The sequence below is a fragment of the Topomyia yanbarensis genome, chromosome 2, assembly GCF_030247195.1.
Source record: "Topomyia yanbarensis strain Yona2022 chromosome 2, ASM3024719v1, whole genome shotgun sequence".
NCBI lineage: Eukaryota > Metazoa > Arthropoda > Insecta > Diptera > Culicidae > Topomyia > Topomyia yanbarensis.
The window spans coordinates 387,996,792-388,017,375 of NC_080671.1; the positions used below are offsets into that span (position 1 = coordinate 387,996,792).

The 20,584-nt window shown below is 40.3% G+C and overlaps 2 protein-coding genes across 4 annotated transcripts; one reads left to right on the forward strand and one right to left on the reverse strand.

Moving 5' to 3' along the window:
- Window positions 1-3,072: 3,072 nt before the first annotated feature.
- On the reverse strand, window positions 3,073-6,472 carry LOC131684745 (protein spartin). 3 transcript variants are annotated; one of them, XM_058967873.1, is made up of 2 exons: window positions 6,349-6,472; window positions 3,073-5,460 (listed from the first exon to the last, which is right to left on the reverse strand). In XM_058967873.1, exon 2 carries the CDS (start codon window positions 5,446-5,448, stop codon window positions 3,736-3,738), a length of 1,713 nt encoding a protein of 570 aa, XP_058823856.1. In that variant the 5' UTR covers window positions 5,449-5,460; window positions 6,349-6,472; the 3' UTR covers window positions 3,073-3,735. The 3 variants fall into 3 exon arrangements, with proteins under 3 accessions (XP_058823856.1, XP_058823855.1, XP_058823857.1); XM_058967872.1 differs by lacking the exon at window positions 6,349-6,472 and adding an exon at window positions 6,005-6,025; XM_058967874.1 differs by lacking the exon at window positions 6,349-6,472 and adding an exon at window positions 5,876-6,010.
- A 4,602-nt stretch (window positions 6,473-11,074) lies between these two features.
- LOC131684746 (uncharacterized) lies at window positions 11,075-16,470 on the forward strand. The gene is made up of 2 exons (XM_058967875.1): window positions 11,075-11,188; window positions 11,248-16,470. Exon 2 carries the CDS (start codon window positions 11,323-11,325, stop codon window positions 16,447-16,449), a length of 5,127 nt encoding a protein of 1,708 aa, XP_058823858.1. The 5' UTR covers window positions 11,075-11,188; window positions 11,248-11,322; the 3' UTR covers window positions 16,450-16,470.
- Window positions 16,471-20,584: the final 4,114 nt, after the last annotated feature.

The window sequence follows — 20,584 nt, forward strand, 5'->3', positions numbered from 1 at the left end:
TGGAACGGTTCGAGCAGCAAACTGGATTCCATATAGCAAACTTTTCCGGACTACGGGTACGCAAGTTCAACCGGACTACCTGGGTACTGGATGGAGTGGGCGACTTTTTCGTAGACTTAACCGACGAGTATCAACTATCGCTGACGGCGGCACGTAGCGCACTGGGTAATAATCAGTGGAACGAGTATCCCATGAAGATCTCCAAGGATAAGGCATGCAATATATTCAACGGACCGTACAAGGAATACCAGTCATACTTCATTGATTACACTAATATGCCGCGTGTGGAGGACGAGCGGGTATGTCCCTTTCCGAAAGGACACTACTGGGTGCGAGACTTGGCTCCCGATGGGTCCTGGATACCGAGTGTTGTTGCATCTGGATATTGGAGGTTAACGATTTCGATATTCGACGCCAATGATGAAATTGTATTTCGATTTGTTGAGTTTTTGAGACTGAAGAAAGACTACATATGAAGAATGTTGGTTCAAATTTATTCATTTATTTGACGTATCCAACAACTTCATTGTGGTCTTTTTTTGAAATTCATCATCAAATATAATGCTAGCAATGCTAGTCTTTAAGATCGTAAAAATTTCAAGAAAAGCGAAAATCTAGTTCAAAATTAAACGCTTTTTGTTATTAAATTTGGCAACACTGGACGAAAACGCAACACAACAAAAATCCTGTTTGCAGCACGGGTAAAGATAGCGAAAAGAAGACCTTTAAAGAAAAAATAAAAAAACTGAACGTTACGTTTTGTTGTTGACGAAATTTGTCGAAATCTGTTGATGGAAAACGATTAAATAGGTAGATCTGTCGATAGTTTTGAATTATTCGAACCGGTGTCCCTTACCTTCACTGGGAATTTCTCAAAATAAGTAGAAGACATTTTCGCAGAAAAATGTATGAAGTTTATATTGTTTTATTTTATGTAAATGAAAAAAAAAAAAATGTAAAAACTTACCCTTGGAACTTAACATGGCTTGTCGATCTTCCGGATCTTCTTGTTGCTCTTAAAATGTGAAGTGGAATTGTAGTGTTCTTGAACTTCCTGGTTGCTTTTTTAACATACAGGCAACAATTTTATTGAATCAATAGGTCATCAACTGAATATTATTAAGAATTAATAAAAACTAACTTGACAAATATTAATTAGACTTACCCAAATCAATCCGAGCAATAGTCGAGTATACGATCATTTCTTCCTATTAAAAGTGCGGAGCTGTAATTTTTTACCAATTTCACTTTTAATTTATTGAAGATATAAGCACAGACTAACAGACATAACACTATGAGGAAATTCCCTCAAAAAACATCGATCCGACAATTTTCCCAGAACACTAGCTCCACCTTTTATTCACGGTCCCAAACACTCATATACTGGTGGGTTACCCCTCAGGTTTAGGAACAATTTTTCACTAGTGGTCTATCCCCCATATGCTTGTTCATATGTCAGTGGTGCCATAATTTCAAATGTGGTCACAGTCCCAACTACAAATATATTTGAAATGACCGTTAAAGCGGACGAAGATTTGTTTTCGAGTGTTATGTCTGTTAGTCTGTGATATAAGTAAAGCTAAAAAAAATATATTTAGAACATAAAATTCCCGACATAAGCGTTTGTCAACAATACGAGAACCTATTTCGTATGTGGAATAATATGACTATTAAATCTTGTTCCGATGCAACAAAATTTTTCCAGCCGATTTTTCAGTCAATTAAGTCGGGTACCAGATTTAAAAGTGTAAAATCTACTGATTAATATGGTGACAAAAATTTTCCCCCGACGTAATTCAATTTAGTCGGTAAATTAGTAGGTCGATCTTGAAGTCACCCGATTTCGTCGGTCGAGTGCACAATTTCGCAAATGTCAAATTTTTTATGGGGATGCTAGGCCCATCAGTTTGACACATGTTTCCCTGGGTACACACATGTTAAAGTAATGGGATACAATATGCTAGAGCGAGATCCCATGTTTGAGTTCGTGAATACATGGGGACAGTAGCGCTTTGCTCTCTCTAGTAGTTATAATCTCTTTTGAACATAACATAACCATAGTTTGGAGAAATGAGAAAGGCACAATTGAACCACTAGGTGGATTAAAACAGGTCTCTACAGTATTCACACTGCCACAAGAACCGATCATCGCTGATATTGCAAGATTTCACACTGCAGCTCATTATTATAACCGTAGTATAGTCGTATTGAACACACGCGCGACGGTAGAAAGATAAATAAATAACAATTAATTGCGGACCGTAAAAACACGTCTCTACTCAAAGGCAACAGACTTAGAACTTTACGTCATAATTTGCAATTATGACTCCACTGACATATGAACAATGTAGTTTTTTGAGGGAATTTTCTGTTATGTTATGTATTATGTCTGTTATGTCTGTGCCTTTACCCTCCTTAAGGAGAAAATTGTTTAAAATCTTTGTGCGTGAAGAGCACAAACCTATAACTAAATTAGTTATGGAATTTGCATTTCGACTTCGTCTCATCAGAATCCGACACTAACTTATTTAACGGACTAAGCTAGCGCCGGATTCACTTCTGTCGCTAGCTTAGTCCGTTAACTAAGTGTCGGATTCTGGTGAGACGAAGTCGAAACGCAAATTCCATAACTAATTTAAATAATTCATTTTTTTTGGGGTTTTGACGTAAGCGCCAATACCGTATTAAAGAAACTTTTGGTGGTATCCAACAGGGCACAAAGAACGAAATGGTGAGTTTAACGAAAGCAATTGTGTGGAAAAATATTCCATTCCCCCCAGAGGCAGCATTCGAACTTGCAACCCTTGGGACTCCGACAGGCAACAGTGATCGTACCACTAACGTTCAATGGATTCATTCCACGACAATTATTGATGTCGATTTCCCTTTTTACGGACTGGCAACAGCGGATTTCCAGCAAATGGAAAAATGCTCCTGACAAGAGATGATTGAAAGTTGTGAATAGGCCGAGTCTCAAACGTACATTTTTGGAAAGCACCAGACTGATAACATGTAATTATAATAACAACGTGTATGAGAAATAACCAACAAAGTAGATGTATTATTTCTCGCGTGTTTTTTGAAATTGGCCAATAATCATACTGTCAAAATTCACTTTGAAAGGAAATTACGGAGAAACCATTACTCGCTGATTATAAATCACAACAGTAGACGAAAGAAAAAACTTTTCTTTCATTAAATGTTAGCAACCGTTCTCGGCGAGTTGCGGTTTGTCCAGAATTTTCTCTCAAAGAGAATTTTAACAGTATGCTTATTAGCGGTTTACAAAAAACATGCGAGATTTGTTTTATTAGATATCATTACAAACCGCTTTCAGAATTACTATTAACTCGGGGTCATGTGTTTTTATAAACAGCAATAGCCAACATTTGGAGTATATAAGAACTCATTTCTAAAATATCGATCGTGTTATTCGTATTTTTGTTTGCTCAATCTTGAGTTTTGTAATAATCCTGCTTTTTAGTAGTTAACGTAATCATAGAGAACGATTTATCACACCATTTATGTCTAAATATAAAAGCATCACTTCACCCAATAACCTGCTCAATTACATTTTGATAAAAAGTGGGTTCCAGTATACTAAAATATTTTTAGCGAATTTACGATAACAGTAGGTATTCAATGAATACTATTCATATATCATTTGTATGTTACGTCTACCAAGTTGCAAAAGCATATTGTTTGAGATTCCCTATAAACCAAAAAAAAAATGTTTTAGTCCGATTTGTGAACTTCCTTTGCCAAACCGGACAGATCCGGGTACAAAACCGCTGCGGGCACAACACGCTTTTGCTGCTCCGTGATGGTTCCGCTCGCTAGGCTACTCGAGGAACCTTCACCAGTATCCACCTCCGGAACAGCGGGTCTATATCCAGCAACCAATGCCTTCCCTGCGTTTTTGGCCGTCCGTTTGGCAATTCCCTTGGGCGTGAAGTAGTTCACATTGTTGGTCACATTGATCACATTACCAACTGTATCCAGAGAGTTACCGACTACTTCACCCGCTTCCGGACCGTATTTGTGCTGTACAATTTGAACAGTGCTTTGGCTTAGGCTCGTTCCAAGGATGGATGCAGATTTTTCCAGACCAGCGTAAACAGTTCCGAAACCTTCCACGGCTCCGGCACATATGGTTAAGGCTCCATGGACCTTTTCAGAGGCGTCTTCCGCTGTCATTCCGGTACTATAGGAGAGCAGATCTGAACCGTGCTTCTGAATGTGAGGAGCCAGGAATCGTCCCAGGGCCATAGTGGCAGACCCTACCTTTCCCGCTACGTAACTGGTCACATTTGCTGCTGTCCCACTGACTGATTTTGCTATTTCTATTCCGGTTTTCACATTCCCTGGAACTTGAGTTGCAGTTTCATCCGGTGTTTTACGTATTTTCGTCATTAGATAAGGAGTGCTGTATGAGATAAATTCTCCAGTCTTTTCTGCACCCTTTACCAAACCTTTAGATACGTAAAACGCTCCCTTAATAATGTTTGCCGATACATTTGCGCTTGTGCTACGTTTTTCTCGAGGACCCTGTGTTTCAAAAACGGACAGAAAAGCGACAAATATTTCCAACACCACCTCATCAGCATTTGGAGGGATTATAAGCCCAATCGTTCTTCCGTGGTCACTAGTTAAATCCGGAATAATGAATGCTCCATATTCGGTCCTATAGTATGGTGATACTCCCGGAATCAAAGGATAGATTAGCGATGGATCCACTCCACGATGCTCTTCTATCTGATTGACAAGAACGACACCTTCCATAGCCTCTATAGCTGTTTCTAGTGGACTTTCGACATTTTGAATTCGAGCACTTGCAGATGTCGGTATAACTTGAATAAATACCGTGCTCTTCAACTTTTTAACATTATCCTTTTCGATTCTAACGATGCGCATTGTAGAATCCTCTAAAGTTTTCGAAACCACTCCATCGGGTTCAATATAGTACATCTTAACTCCATCGCAGGAAAACAGCAACTCCAAACTATTGTCTCCTTCTATTTCCTCACTGCAGCAACGCATTTCGCGCAAAGCCTGCGCCAGCTCGGTATATGTTCTGGGCCTCAGTGCATCTCCCCCGACCATTTCGCCATTTTTCCCATTCGTTTCGGCATCCTGTTGATCCATTTTAATTCCAAGCTGTCCGATTCGCTGCAACACTTCTCCTCGGGTGCATTTCATTTTGTGGATCATGCGAACAGCCTTATCCCAGCTAGCATCCTTATTGAAGCTTTCGGGTATTTCCACCGGAATTGCCAGTGTTTCGTCGATCAGCTCAATGCCCTTCTTGTAGTCCGTTATCGCGAGGTCAGGACGTTCGCGCTCCTCAAATTTGATGGCACGCTCGATGACACGATAGGCACTGTCGTGACCGGATTTTATACTGCTAAACGTGGATGCCCACTGAGATTCAGCTGCACTGTAGTCCATGACTGCGTGGCTCTGACAGAAGAGAAAAAAAAAACACCGTAGGTCGATTAGCAGGAATAATCACTATTGGTTCTACAATTGTGTTGGGATATTTCAACTTTGGAGGTAATCATTATTATACAGGATAACACGAGTTTAGTGTTATGCAAAGATAAGCCAAGTCAAACGAGAACAATCATACCCCATCTTTGATAAGCTGGTACCTAAGCTGTATTTTGATTATGTTAGATAAGTTGTATGGCTTCCTTATTTGCGTTGATGTTTTATACAAAATGTGCAGGTCAATTGCTATAAATTCAGAAATTTTAGGCTTTTTTTTCCTAAAATGCGCTCTTATCCGCCTCGTCCTTACTTATTATTCATTGTGTCGATTTCTTATGATTCTTAATGCATGACTTCATTCACTTTCTATTATTCTATTACTTACTCTACTTATTCCATTCGTTAGAAAACGTAGTTCTTTTTCCTTGACCTGAAGATAGTTTAGACTACCAGGTTCTCGTTAACACTAATAAAATTACAATTAGTTAATTTCACAATAATGGCTTTTATATACCATTAGAGATGAGCTGTTCTGAATGTTATTCCTAGATGCGTCACGGACGACCTTTTGCAGTCTGATGTAGCTATGTTACAATGTTTCAAGAAGACCGCATCAATTTCGTAATTATTTTGATAGTAGTGGATGGAAATTTTCATTGCACCAAATATCAAATATTCAAATAAAAAAAAAATTAATTTAAATATTTTTTTATTTCGGTGAAACAAAAGTAGCTTCAAATTAACCGTCATATTATGAATGTTTGTTCTTGCTCGGTTAAATATTAAGACCCAAGTTTTATTCTATTACTTGAATTATTGAAATAATGAATTCCAATTCGCAGCCAGTAAATTTCTTACCTTGTTAGCAGACTTCGGCAGAAAAGACTTTGATTCGAACTAAAAATGCCAAAACAAAACACTGTAAATATCACTTCATATTCTTTTGCTTCTTTACTTTCGTCACTAAATTGGACTAAAGACGCTGTATCTTTGGTAAATATACCCAGTTAAGCTCAGCCGGAAATGAACCGGAATTCCGGCTGGATCCAGTTCGTATTCCGGCTCCAGTGACACAACCGATTCTAGTTAGAATCGGTTGTGTCACTGGAGCCGGAATGCGAACTGGAACCAGCCGGAATTCCAGTTCATTTCCGGCTGAACTTTACTGGGTAAAGACTCGCCGTTTCAATTGCGTTTACCAATTATCTGTCAGTGTCATTCCAAATCGGGCATGAGACCTGCCAAAAGCAGCCCGGTCAGCGTGGCAAGCAGAAAGTTAGCAAAAGTTGAACAAAGCGAAATTGATGCTGGCAGAGTTTCTGCGTACAGTAGATACAGAACACTTAGGATTATCACTGGCATCAGTGGTAGGAGCATCATTCCCAGTTAAGCTCAGCCGGAAATGAACCGGAATTCTGGCTGGTTCCAGTTCGTATTCCGGCTCCAGTGACACAACCGATTCTAGTTAGAATCGGTTGTTGCACTGGAGCCGGAATACGAACTGGACCCAGCCAGAATTCCAGTTCATTTCCGGCTGAACTTTACTGGGTTGTTTTGATTCCGGGATATACCTGTCAAATGGGCCAAATAAAAAAATCAAAAAAAAATCCTTTATCGTCGTTTCATAGCGACAAATCATTTTTGTTTCTTTTAGCCAGCAAAACAATAGCCATTCTTGGCTAATGTGTTTTCACTAATTAGAATGCACAAATTGTCTAAACTAGTACTGAATTTTGATAAATTTTAATTTCCTTGTGCAGTATATACAAACTCTTTCATTTCATATCAATAGCAGTCGAAAATTTACACCGAGAAAATTCGTTATACTGAATATATTGATTTCACACATTTTTTTGCAATTTGTAGTAGCAGATAAAAATTACCTGTCACGCATAGCACAGAGAACAGACATCCATGATCGAACAAAAATATTTAAAAAACGTGTGTAAACATTTGAATTAATATACGATAAACACTAGCGCCGCCACACCAACCTATCCCAACTATCCGTCAAATCCATTCCGGAACCGGTTCGCTGGAATTCATGCTGGAAGTCCGAACCGGTTCCGGACTAGTTTGACTGGGTAGAGGAATAACCGCTATCAATTCTGTCGAACTCAGCCACAAAAAAACATGACGACAGTACCGCACCTGGTTCGGATATCCTAATTACCTTCGAAACCGTTAGAGATTTTACACAAGTTGAATGCTGAAGATGGACGTCTGTTCTCTGTGCGCATAGATATCATAGGAAAATTAATGAAATTATAATAGTATGCCACATAGAAATTTGTTACATAGCAGACATCACATCATTTTTCTGTTTGCCTCTCGTTTATTCTGTTGCAAATTTTATGCATTGGACGTTTTAGGTCTTGAATGCATAAAAATCACAGCAGAATAAACGAGACTGAAAGGAAAAATAGGCAAACTCAATTTGAAGTTCAACTAAACGGTTTGTGGTTAAAAGCAGGCCATATTTTTCTGCGTGTACCAAAAGCGCGGACCAAAGACTTTTACTAGAGAGACTTTCGATACTTTGACAGATATATACCGGAAGCAAAACAAACATATTCCGAGGCGAAAACAATAGACTTTTCTACGGCTCATGTACGTACACGTTACATGACACAAACACTACGTCACTAGCTGGTGGAAAACAATAAACAAAGACGGCACAATCAAATGGGATTGTTTTCAACCAGGAAGCTGCAGAAGTGTTCGTGAGACCGAGCGACAAGAACTCAATGGGAACACCAGCGACCGAGATGCATTATAGTATAGGTGTTCACATTCATCATGTTTGAGTGTGTTGGTTTGTTGCTAGTCAAATTAATCATGGCGGCCCAGGACCGCGAAGCACATAATCAACAAACCGACCAATCGAAACGAAGCTTGTAAGCACGTGGTAAAAATAAGTATGGCGTCCGGGACCGCGAAAGAGCAAATGTTTACATCACTAACCAATCAGAATGAAGTATGGGATCACGTGCTTCTGTTTTCTTCTTCATTTCTTCTTGTTTGCCCAAAAAAGGGACAGCTGATGCACACATAAAAAAATGTGTACACCTGTATACACCTCGACCAGCGACAATCCTAATCTAGTGTTCTGTATCTACTCTGCGAACATTTTACGCGATTTGGGCGAGAATTCTGGCAACGAATTCGTTCAAATGCAACAACCGTTTCTGCCAGAAGCGGTTAAACCAACAGATGCTGCTCACTTTTATCCGGAATCCAGTCAGAAATGTACGGCCAAGATCTCTGCACGCTTCCTGCCACATCTTTGTAAGATGTTTTGCTCGATTCGTGCTAAATTCTACCAGGTAGGAATTGCCAGGATCTTTGCACAGTTTATGTCCGAGTTATGCCAGGGTTCAGCTCGGTTCCTGTCGAAATTTGCCAGAAAACGCGAGCGAAACTGAGTTCGCCCTAGCTCAACTAACCCGACAGGATACGCGCAGAAATCTGACAGGGCTGCCAAACCAAGCTTACAGAAATCTAGCAGAGCGGTCTCTGCCAGAAAATTTGCTCGCTGGGCTCCCCCTCCTTCCTATGTCACAACTTATCGAGAGATGAATTCGACGAGAACATTTCCAATGGGCCGATAAACAAAACGTAAACAATTCCGGTTAATACTTACTTCAAATGGACACTAACAAAGCTTTAAACACACCTTAAATAAGCCGGTTCTGAAGCCTGGCTGTTGGCGAAATAATAGATTATCGAAAAGGCACATAAGCAAAACAACTTGTTTTGCTTATGCTCCCTTTCACTTCCCCTCAAAAATTAACGGTTCATATACACCAAACAACAAAACGGAAAAATTTGTTTATGGGCCCTTTTCTTAATGAAAAAGACTATACTTGAAAAGGGAGCAAAAACATCGCAACACCAAGAAAGGGATCAAAATAAACGTCACATAATCATTTGCTGCACTATAAGCTATCGTCTCGCCGAAAAGGGATTATAAGAGAGGGCACAAAACCAGTGCGATATTTCAAAAGGGACCAAAAAATTTATCTGCAAAAATCGTTCAAAACACAATTGTTTTAATAAAATCTGGTATATTATTCGGAAAAAGTGGTTAATTTAACACGACATTGAGTTGTTTGGTCCTTAAATCAAGCTCCTGTTCATATATGGGAATATAAAGTAAGAGGTAATTTTTCAGACGCCATTTTCTCAACATGAGCATATTGTATATAATGCCTTATGAAATGGTGACGTCGAATTGAGATATCCAGGCAGCGTTGCCAAGCTTTTTTTTTTCAAAAAAAAAAACTGGAACCTTTCTTAAAAAAAAACTGCAAAAAACTGGATGCTCAAAAAAAACCTACTTTACCCTTGTAATCTTTAAGTCAACGATTCAATGAACGTAATTTTAAGTAAACGCGCATGTTCCATACCTTTACCTACCTTGAGTCGATTTTTGATATTGTTTTTTAAATTAAAAAAATTAAAGCATTCGAATTTGATTGTAATTACAGTCGAATTTTAATGTTCTGAAGGTTTCAATCCTCTGTCAAAAAAATGCGGACGAACATGGTCAGGCGATTTAAAAAGTTTGACGTTTGACTCAACTCGCCTGTGTTAATTGCCCCTACAAACAAATGCAATTTGCGAATGCGATTTAAAGGCGATTTCAATACTTAAACATATTTTCTGGCGGCTGAAATGGACTTGGTTGTTTTTTGCGTTTTTCATACATGGCTGTTCATGTTTGGCTTAAGCTTAAAGGTGTTATTTGAACAATTGGTGTGTTCTCACTTGTATTTTGTTTGTCTTGTGCACTTTATTTAGCCAACGAATGTAGAAAATTGTGGAATCGTGTGTAAGTATAGTAGAACAAGATCTCTGACCTAAAGTCTTAATGAACGTCAGATTGTGATAAGTTTTGGAGTGCAATACTAATTTCATCATTGATTCTTCCTATAATTTGGTGGTGATTACCTAGTATACTGGTAAGTAGATGTGAGTAGATAATGAATCCGAAAATAAGTATTATTTCTAATTTTCATATTAGGCAATTAAGGGCGATTAAATGGCGCGTTCTGTGGGCGATTTAAGGGCGGGTTGGGCGGCAAAAAAAATGACGGCGGCAAATCGCCCAAATGTTGAATTTGAAATAGCCCCCTAATTGCCAGCAATTTGCTGGTAAATTGAAGAGCAATTAGCGCATCCAAGTTGGCAAATAGCCCCCCGATAGCTAGCAACTTGCCCTTTTTGACTGGGATAGAATGAAATGAATCTTGCGTCGTTTTTGCAACGCGCCTATGAACAATCGAAGAAGGTTGAAATATCTCACGAATATGTTCTTACAATTTAAAAGGTCTCAAGTACAAAATTTCAAAATGTGATCATGAAAATTTTTGTAAAATCCTTGTTATTTTGATAAATAGAGGACATAATGGGTTCTGGTTTTCGCTATTCGTTAGATATGTAATAATTACATGTTGTTCTGCAAATAACTGTTTGTTTACATTTGTCACTAAGGACCTTTTGAATCAGCACTCTTGAAATGTTTTAATTTGCTCAGAGGACACTGACAGTCCTACAAATGAGAGCTGTAGGAAAACAAAAACACTCAAGTAGTGCATGTGTGAAATAATTTGTATAGAACGTAATCTTACTGCATTGAAGTGTGTGTATACTGAGTTGATAAGAGTTGGTCTAATGCCAAGTTGATAAACATATCGTATCGTATATCTAGCGATAAATTTTCACCGGTTTCTTTAACATCGTTCGATTTTATAGGTCCACAGTAACTATTGAAACATTTCAATCCACGATTCGCTGATCACTTTTCATTTAAACAACGACAAAACGAAGATGGATGAAATTTTGGCCGCTTTTGAGATGGGTCACCTTGCTGAATTTATCAAAAACAATGATGATTCGGAGCTGTTGGAATCCTGCTGGTCGGATATCATCGAGTCCAACTACGACCGGAAACCGGACCTGGTGAAAGCACTGATCGAGGCCGGTATTGACTGTGATGTACGCAACCGTTACAATCTAACACCTGTGGAACAGGCGCTTGCTCTGAAGCAGCAGGAGCTAGTTACGGCTATGTTGAGTGCGGAGGCATCTTTACACACGCAACAGCAGATGGTTTATCGTCTTGTGAGGCGTAGAAATGTGGAATTGTTGAATCTATTTTTCGAGATGATAAACGCCAAACAGGCAGACAAATTCAAATTGGTTTCGCTCGCGTTGGAAGAGATTCACATTAAAGATGTTCCTATGGATCAAGAAATGATGGAGTATTGCGTGAAGTTACAGCTCAATGTTTGTTATAGTAGTGTTGATAGGATGCCGCCCGGTGACAGTCAGCGCTCAGTTAGCATATTAGAACGGATAGGTATAATCCTGAGGGAGATAGATTTTTTACTAAAATACGATAAAGTAGATTATAATGTCGACGCTGAGTTCATGTTAACTTTGGACATTGTGTCTGAAAATATGTTCGTTATTGATCTATTGTGGCATAGACAGGGTCTTAGTGGTTTGGGGCCTCGCAAACTGTGGGACCGGTTACAGGCACGAAAATTTATTTACTGCATGGCAATGTTTAAATTAGTGCAGATGAGAGGATGCGGTTTAGAAGTTTGTGTGCTGTGGATAGATAAAGAGTTTCTTTTGGTGCTACTGGAGACACTCGGATGCGAGCTAAGAGGTATTAAGGTATTTAAAAACCGGCGATTGATAGAAGGCGAGGCATTGGAACGAGATTTGTTGCAATATGTTGGAAGAAATGACATTTACGTGTGTTGGAGTAATAAATTTCCCAACCACAAACTGAGCAGTAGTATATTGAAACAAGTAAAGAAAAGGAAAAGTCGAGCTGGATTAACCGAGCAGCAGTATGTTTACCTGCAAATGTTGATTGACATGGTGGAGAGCCCACAACAAATCCGATTGCAGTGGAATAAACTGCACCCTAACGTGAAGCTAAGCAGGAAAACTCTACATTGGGCACTTGAAACTGTACGAAAAAGGCAGGACAGCGGTCGATCGAAACCATTTAGCGAAAAAGTTTCTTCCAAAACACGTTACGGAATGAATTTGTTAGAGCGGCTACATAATGGAATGAAGAATTTACATTCAATAATAAAAATGCTTTGTGGTATTGAAATTGTTAAAGATATCGCTTTAACGCGTGAGAATGTTCGCTTTTTTGGATATGCTGCTCTCAGGAGGGTTACACAGTTTGTTGGAGAATATAGTAAAAGTACCCAAGACACGCCAAATCTTGAAAGAACCTTGCATAATAATATGAGCCGGTTAAGCACACGGCAGGTGATAAAAATATACGAACAAAAACGGAATAATTTAACACACGGACTGTCTTTAACTGATGTCAACTTTCGGATTCGGTGCAATAGAGGTGAACTCGATAGTGTTCTAATGGAGCACTGCGAAGCTGTCCAAAATGATTTACGAAAAAACTGGAAACACATTACACTGTTTCATGAGTGTGCTATCACGAAAGCATTACGATCTTGTCTTAATCGTGTAGCACGGTTCAAATCAATTCAGCAGTGTAGATCGTATTATGCATGGGTGCGCGCAATATTGCCAAAACAAATTGGACAAGTTGCAGGTTTGTCCACATTCCAACAAATGTACGAGCTTCTGGCACAATTAACCATTCATATAGATTGTACAAATCACCGAGAAGCACTACGAGCTATTCATGAAGATCTGAGTTTAGCTGAGAGTAAAGAGCTTGAACACAGAGCAGTCTTGTGTAAGTATCAGAACAGTGTGGTTAGCGATATATTTTATTGCACTGTTGCGGATAACCTAGCGTCGGTCAGAAGAAAAACACTAACAACACTGCAATTGTTGCAGATACCATTTTTTCCGTCAGTATCTTTAGAAATATTGAGAAGAACGAACGAAAAAGTTCAAGTACTGTTTAACAAGCAAATCTCGCCAGAAGTTAATTCAATTCTTCATGAATTGATGCGTCACTTAGCTGGAAAAGAGGACCGCCAGAATGACATGAATAAGTTCAATATTCATCAATATGTACCGTACCAAGATGAGTTATACACAGAGGGTCTCTTGAATGCTCTTGATGTACAGTTGGAGACGGATCAGTTCTATTCCATACATCAGGCTTTAACTCGGAAGGTTTACAATCCATTAAGCCTTGATCATGCAGCTAACGTGTTCAACGTGGAAAAGAAGTTTAAAATTTTTGAGCAAGTGCTAAAAGAACGTTCCATACAGTATAACACAGCAACACTCGACCGCCTTCGCTTGGAGGATGGTCGTAAATTTCAGCTACTTTTCGTGCAAATGATCCAATCTCTCTATGAGTTAGTCATGGCAAAACCTAGTGGCGTTACACAACATGATTCAGCACGAATTCTTGCAATCGATATGGGTCTTCTCGAAATATGTGAAATACTTTCACACACTAGAGCATTTCAAACGAACTTTGAATACTTGAATAGTCCGTGCCCGCCGCCAACTGGAAAGACTATTCGCAATATTTTAGCACACGACACTACATTAGCTGGTTCGGCTATTATTTGTCCAGCAGAAACAACCAAGCTTACGGTACAGGTTTTGTACGAACAGCGAAACCAACTACTGAACACCGAAAGCAAATACGATCCCGTTCCACAATTTGGATCGATAGCTAAAAAGTATGAACGTCGGAAACGCCTGCTAAAGGAACAGAAAGTTCCACTCTCGGTAGAACTGGATTGTGTAATGCGGAACTGCGACCCTCGATTTGATATCTACGGACAATTTATACACTACTGGAAAGAAAGTGAACTAGTAACTCACAACCTGTTGGACGTGTTGATTTACAATTATCCAGACGAAGCTATCGCCTACGTTGAGCATTGTTCTCACTCGGATAAACCTATTCAACGATCAGTTTTTTATCATCTCTGGAAGCGTCTAGTGAAAAGTGAGTTTCTTGGTTACCACCCTCAGCAAATCACACAATCACAGATTGAAAGTATAGAAAGATCAGAAAAATTTGAAGAAATGTGGAATCGCCATTTTGGTATCATGGGGAAAGCCAATTTTCAACATCCAAATTTGGTGGAAGATGCACAGGTATTTGAATCACAGATTGAAAGTACATTACACTTTTGTATGCGTACAGGAAGATTAGAAAAGTTTGAAGAAATGTTCAATCGCTACGGGAAACGTTTTGATTTCATGGCGAAAGCAAATTTTCAACATCCAAAGTTGGTGAAAAAATTGTCAAAGGTACTACCATGGCACTCCGTCAACAGCATGGGACGTAATTTGCTGCACGTATTTTGTTCTGAAAACAATTCAGCTGCACTGCGTGACGCCTTAAAGATTTCCAAAGTAGCATCACTTGTCAACGAAAAGGATTCAGATGGCGTAAATCCAATACAGTATGCCGCTTGCATTGGTAATTTTGGTACCGTTGAAATACTGCTTAACTGCCGCAGTAGGCCACCACTGGACTCTTCTACTCTTCAGTTGATTATTTTGTACCATCGTAATGATCTTCTTGCTTATTTTACCACGATGTTTAAGAATACGCCAAACATTCCCAATGTGTGGAAGTTCATTTTTCGGAGTGGAAACATCGAGGCATTAAACAAACTGAAAAAAATTCTGCCATCGAAATTGTACAAAAAAATTCTATCGCAAGGTAGCGCAACACCGGCATTGCACCACGCTTTATACGGGCAAGTTAAACCATACATAATTGAACAGTTCTTAGCAGTTTCCGAGATTTCCGGAGCGATCAAACCTTCCTCAAGTGGATTGAACCCATTGTGTACGGATATTTCTGTAGGCAAATTCAAACATGTAAGCCTCTTGCTAAAACATGGCGCAATCGTGGATTTTTCTGTCATCAAAGCAGCGGCTATTGCCAACAGCTATAGGCATTCTAAACGACTTTACCTGAAAATCGGAAGATCGTTAAAGGATACCGAACTGATACAAATCATCGAATATATTTTGTATAACAATTTGAACGAAAAGCTTTTGAAATTTTTTGTCGAGAAACTGACCACTAGAATCGTGCCCTATCAGTGGTTAGAGAAAGTAATCGGACGACACGCATTCAAGTTTATCAAATACCTTTGTGGAAAATTTCCAACCATCTGGGAGGAATATCAGCGCAATGTAGCGTATGATCCAATTATTTCAGCACTCTATTCGACCGAGCGTTGGAATTCATTTCGCACAGACAAGCAGACAATCAAATACCTACTAGACCAGTGCCCAAATAAATTGCAACACAGAGCGCTTTTAGTGAACGTCGTCAGAGTCTGCGACCTGGACACTGTTTGTTACTTACTGGATAATGAAAATATGCTGCTGGAACAGGAAACAAATGGATTCACCCCGCTTGCTCTCGCTGCTTACCTATATATAGCACATAAAAAAAGTAATAGTTTTAGCATATTACGAGCGCTTCTTGAGCGAGGAGCTAACGTACGGTACCTGTTGGACTACAAACCAGAGTACTTAAGACACATACATCTGCTGGAAATGGTACTTCAATATTCAACATTCGATCCATCGGAATCACATCCGAATGTCTCATTTTCCCACATTGCCTGTGAAATTGGAAGCGTTCGGTTGATAAAACTGCTGGTTGAAAAATATAAGGTTAACATCTATGGAGATAGTGCTACGCCAGGAACTTCGCTCGGTTGTCCGCTTATTGTCAGCATTTATTCAGATTCCTTCGAGGTGCTGCGATACTTATTGCCTCGCATTAAAGACAAAGCGTTGTTGACAGGATGTTTTCGGACAGCCGTCTGCGAAGGCAAGTTGAAATCTGTCAAACTACTGCTACAACATTGTCCAATGTTCAAGACGCATATGACGACACTCAATTTGTTTACGGTTTTAGCTCACGATGAGGGCCAACTGCAGGTATTCATCTATCTGCATAGCATTTTAGAACGAACACGTAAAATGTCAAATTTGTAACAACATTAAAAATCCTGAAAATCCTGCGTTTTACTTTTCCGTGCTTTCCCTGCCACATCAGTAAATCATAAACTGTATCATTCTCGTAAAACCCAATGATCAATTCATTTACTCACCAAAATACTCCAATGACCACAAACTGTAAGATCCTGAATAAAACATTATCATGGTGCTCCGAATCATGTAGCTCATTTTGTACACGTCTGTTGACTATGGGACTTTATTGTCTTGAATCTCCTCATTGTCAAATCCAGGAAAATTTTCTTCAACATCTAGGCCTACGTTGATGGAAGGCAATTCTATTTGTTTATCTAATGTTCTTGAAGTTGTGTTGAGTTTAAGAGCTTGTTGCCGACTGCGAATTTTCTTTACATGTGTAACATTCCTCTCGTATTGTTTCATTGATCCTGAATCTTCAACCGTTTTTTTTTTTTTTTTTTTTTTTAAATTTTAGTCAGTGTTTATTAAATTATATTTACTACTATTTACATATCATTTTCTAGGTAAAATTTCAGTTCATTCAAATCCACTATACTACATCTGTTTATGAAATTCACATAGTTTATAAATAGTTTTAGTATATTACATTTTGTTGTTCTAGATACTCCATGTAAACTGGGTCTAATTACATCCGAGAAAACAATACTTCTCCAGCCGCCAAGCGAAATGGTTGCCATCCTCCGCAACAATGTCCACGCGTCCGTTACTCGTGGGCAATCAGTAAATTTGTGCTGTATAGTTTCAATCGCCGTGTTGCAGTGTTCGCATTGCTCTCCATCCGATCGTCGAATTGTGTATAGCAGTCGTCTGTGTTCGGTTTTGCCGTTCACCAAAAGGAACAAGTCAGTTCGTTGTTGTGAAGAAAGTCCTCTTGTTCTGTGTATATTTGACCATATACGGCGCCATTCAACGTTAGAGAGCGTATTCTGCCGCACGATTCTTGGCAACTCAGTGTTATTAATAAAGAATCTATGAATAAGATTCGCCGTAGGGTTTTGCTGTATATGAGGGGGGAGTTGTGGGAGATTCTGACGGATTAGTTTTATGCTAGGACAGTCTGCTGGAATTGGGTTGGGATTATCTTGGTTTATGAAGGATTTATAAAATGGGATGGAGTTTATCTCTTTGATGTGGCGATTTATTAACAGTGATTTGCACTTCATAGCTGGAAGTTGAAGACATAGGCCGCCGGTCTCTCTATCTCTCGCCAGTTGTAGTATGGGTACGCGTGCTGGTAGTCCGCGCCACAGGAACGTCCCCATTGACGAAGTCAGCTTTGCTGTATGAACATTTAATGGGGGCAAGATTGAAGCAACGTACCAAATCCTGGAGGTAACGTAGGTGTTTAGTAGTGTTACTTTTTGCAGGAGGGTTAGTGTGCGTAAAGAGTGTAGCCATAGAAGACGTGAAAATTTTTCCACGGCAGAATCCCAGTTCAATTTAACCATAAGTCGAACTGAATTGGCGAACGTTATGCCTAAAATTTTTACAGTGTCCGTTGTCTGCAACCATGGCACGTTCAGCTGGTTCCCGTCAATGAGTCCTACGTCGATTGCTACCGTTTTCGCTAGGTTTAATCTCGCTCCTGAGACGCGAGAGAAACGGGAGAAGATGTCGTGTATTTGCTCTATCTTTCGCACGCATGTAGCGATTACGCTGATATCATCGGCGTATGCCACGATCAGATCATTCCCACACACTTGTTCAAGCCGTTTTAATAATGGTACCAGGTACAGTGCGAAAGAGAGCGACGATAAAGGATTGCCCTGTGCAACCGATCGTTGTATGGGGAAGGGAGGTGACAGATGTCCGTTGACTATCAGTCGACACGATGTCATCTCAGCGAGTCTGGAAAGTAGTGTTACTAGTCTATCGTTGATGCCGAGTGCACGCATGTTGCCATATAGGAACTCACGGTTCACCCGATCGAACGCGTGGTCCAGATCGAACGATATAAGTTTTGCTTTTTGTTTTCGTGCAATCAGCTGGGCGATTCTATCTTTGAGAGAGAGAGAGTAGCTTGAAAGATGTTGTGGTCCGGATTAGAGCATTTTTGAGTGTCTCCCAGTATCCGGTGGTTACTAACGACCCTCTCAAGTCGTGCTTTGAGAATTCGGGACAACAGTTTGTAGTCGTAGTTGATAAGCGAGATAGGCCTATAAGAGCGAGCAGTATCATCGGTATTTTTCTTCTTCACTAACACTATAGTACTGTTGACGAAATCTGGGGGGAAATTAGACGAGAGAGCCTCGTTCAAAATTAAATTGATTTCCCGGTGTATGACGTTGAAGGTTCGCAGATAGAATTCTCTCGGCAACCCATCCGCGCCCGGAGATTTTCTAGGTACACTCGTTTTGATAGCAGTGAGTATTTCGGTAGTTGTAATGTCACTCATGGTGGCTTCATTCGCTTCGTCGTTATCGGGTATTACTCGGTCGCAGACAAACTCTTCGTCTCCCTCTTCTCGCGGCGCATCGGCGGTATACAGGTTTCTGTAGTATTCAAACATGTGTTGCTCGATGTCTTCTGTTCGTTCCATAACTTCATCTCTCTCGTTCCTAAGCGTCGTGATCGTCGTTCTTTTCTTTTTTCTCTCTCCAAGCTGGAACGTGGATAGTGGTTCACCAGATACATGCGTTTCGTTAATGTGTACAAACAAATGCGTGAACTCTCGCTGGTGTGTTAACATTTCAGCTTTTAGTCGGTTGATGATCGGTAGCATTGTTGGGTCATTGTAGAATCTGTCGTACGCTAGCCGTAGTTGTGAATACAGTCGCTGGTGCTCACGGTGAAAATCGTCGTAGATTAATTTTGATTTCCACCGGAAAAATGACTTGATTTTAGGCTTAGCGTACGACGTCCACCAACCCATCCACGATGAAAAATGTTGACGTTGGCGAGTCCAATACTGCCATCGTATCTGGAATTCATCAACGTTCTCCGCAACGAGAAGATGTGGCCGTAGGGACCAAAAGCCGCGGCCAGGCTCTCGGCCGAGGTAGGGGAGACAGAGACGGGTGGTTACAGCTTTGTGGTTCGTAAATGAGCAGACGTGTGTTGTCGCGTTTCTCAGATGCTCGCATAGGCCCGAGCTAACGTAGAACCGATCTAGCCTCGACATCGAGTTGTGCGTGATGTAAGTGTATCCGTCTGTTTGTGGACAAAGTTTTACCCACACGTCGTGAAGTTGCATTTGTTGTACAGACGTTCGTAGAGCGGGGCTGATATTGTTGCCTGTCGCGTCGCACGCTCTTACCACACAATTGAAATCGCCGGCTAGAACAACGTGATCGGTCGGGTGTCGAAGATAGTAGGCTAGTGTGTTGTTAAAGAACCGCTCTCGTTCGGCTCTCATCGCTGTACCTGACGGGGCATACACATTACAGAGCGTTGTATTTTGAATTCGTATAGCTGTTAGTCGACTGTCCAGGCTTTTTTCGACGTGCGAAAATCGTATGTGATCTCGTAGAGCTATCGCGGTACCTCTCTTTGTATGGTCTACATTGCAGATCACGTTGAATCCGGGTATAGTAAGCTGGTCGTTTTCTACCTCCTGTAGGAAGATGATGTCAAGTTCTAGCGTTCGAACGAATGTGCGTAGAGCGTTGAGCTTGGTTGTGTTCGTAATTGTATTAATGTTGATGGTTGCGAGGTTATAGCTGGCGTGATCCATTACAAGGCATCATTCATTTCCCCAAGCGTGTCATCGTCTTCGTCGTGTCGATGTTTTTTTCCTGGCGGCCGGCGAAGCGATCGTCTGCTACTTGTAGAGGTTGTAGAATGGTCGGTTTCATTGCCGTCGTTTAACACATACTTGCGCTGTGTGTCATTACTGCTGATCGGTAGTGGCTGTAGGTTCGGAACCTTGAACCTACTATCTGTAAAACAATCGGTGTCTGACCGTCGTGGTGGTTGAGCTGGTTTTGACACGTGTGTGAGAGCTGGCGAAATACTCACTGTCGTTTGTGGTTGTAATGGCTTGGAAGTCGATGGTTTGTTAAGGACCTTTTTGACCATCGGCGTGTTCGGACTCGGTCTGGGTGGTTGTTTAGCAACATTCGCGTATGACGCGTTAGCTTGATCAGCAGTGTACTTTTGGACCAGGAGCTTTTTGTTCTGTATGCACGAGATTCCA

Coding starts and splice junctions, on each gene's coding strand:
- LOC131684746 (XM_058967875.1), top strand. CDS start 11,323: ATGGATGAAATTTTGGCCGCTTTTGAGATGGGTCACCTTGCTGAATTT.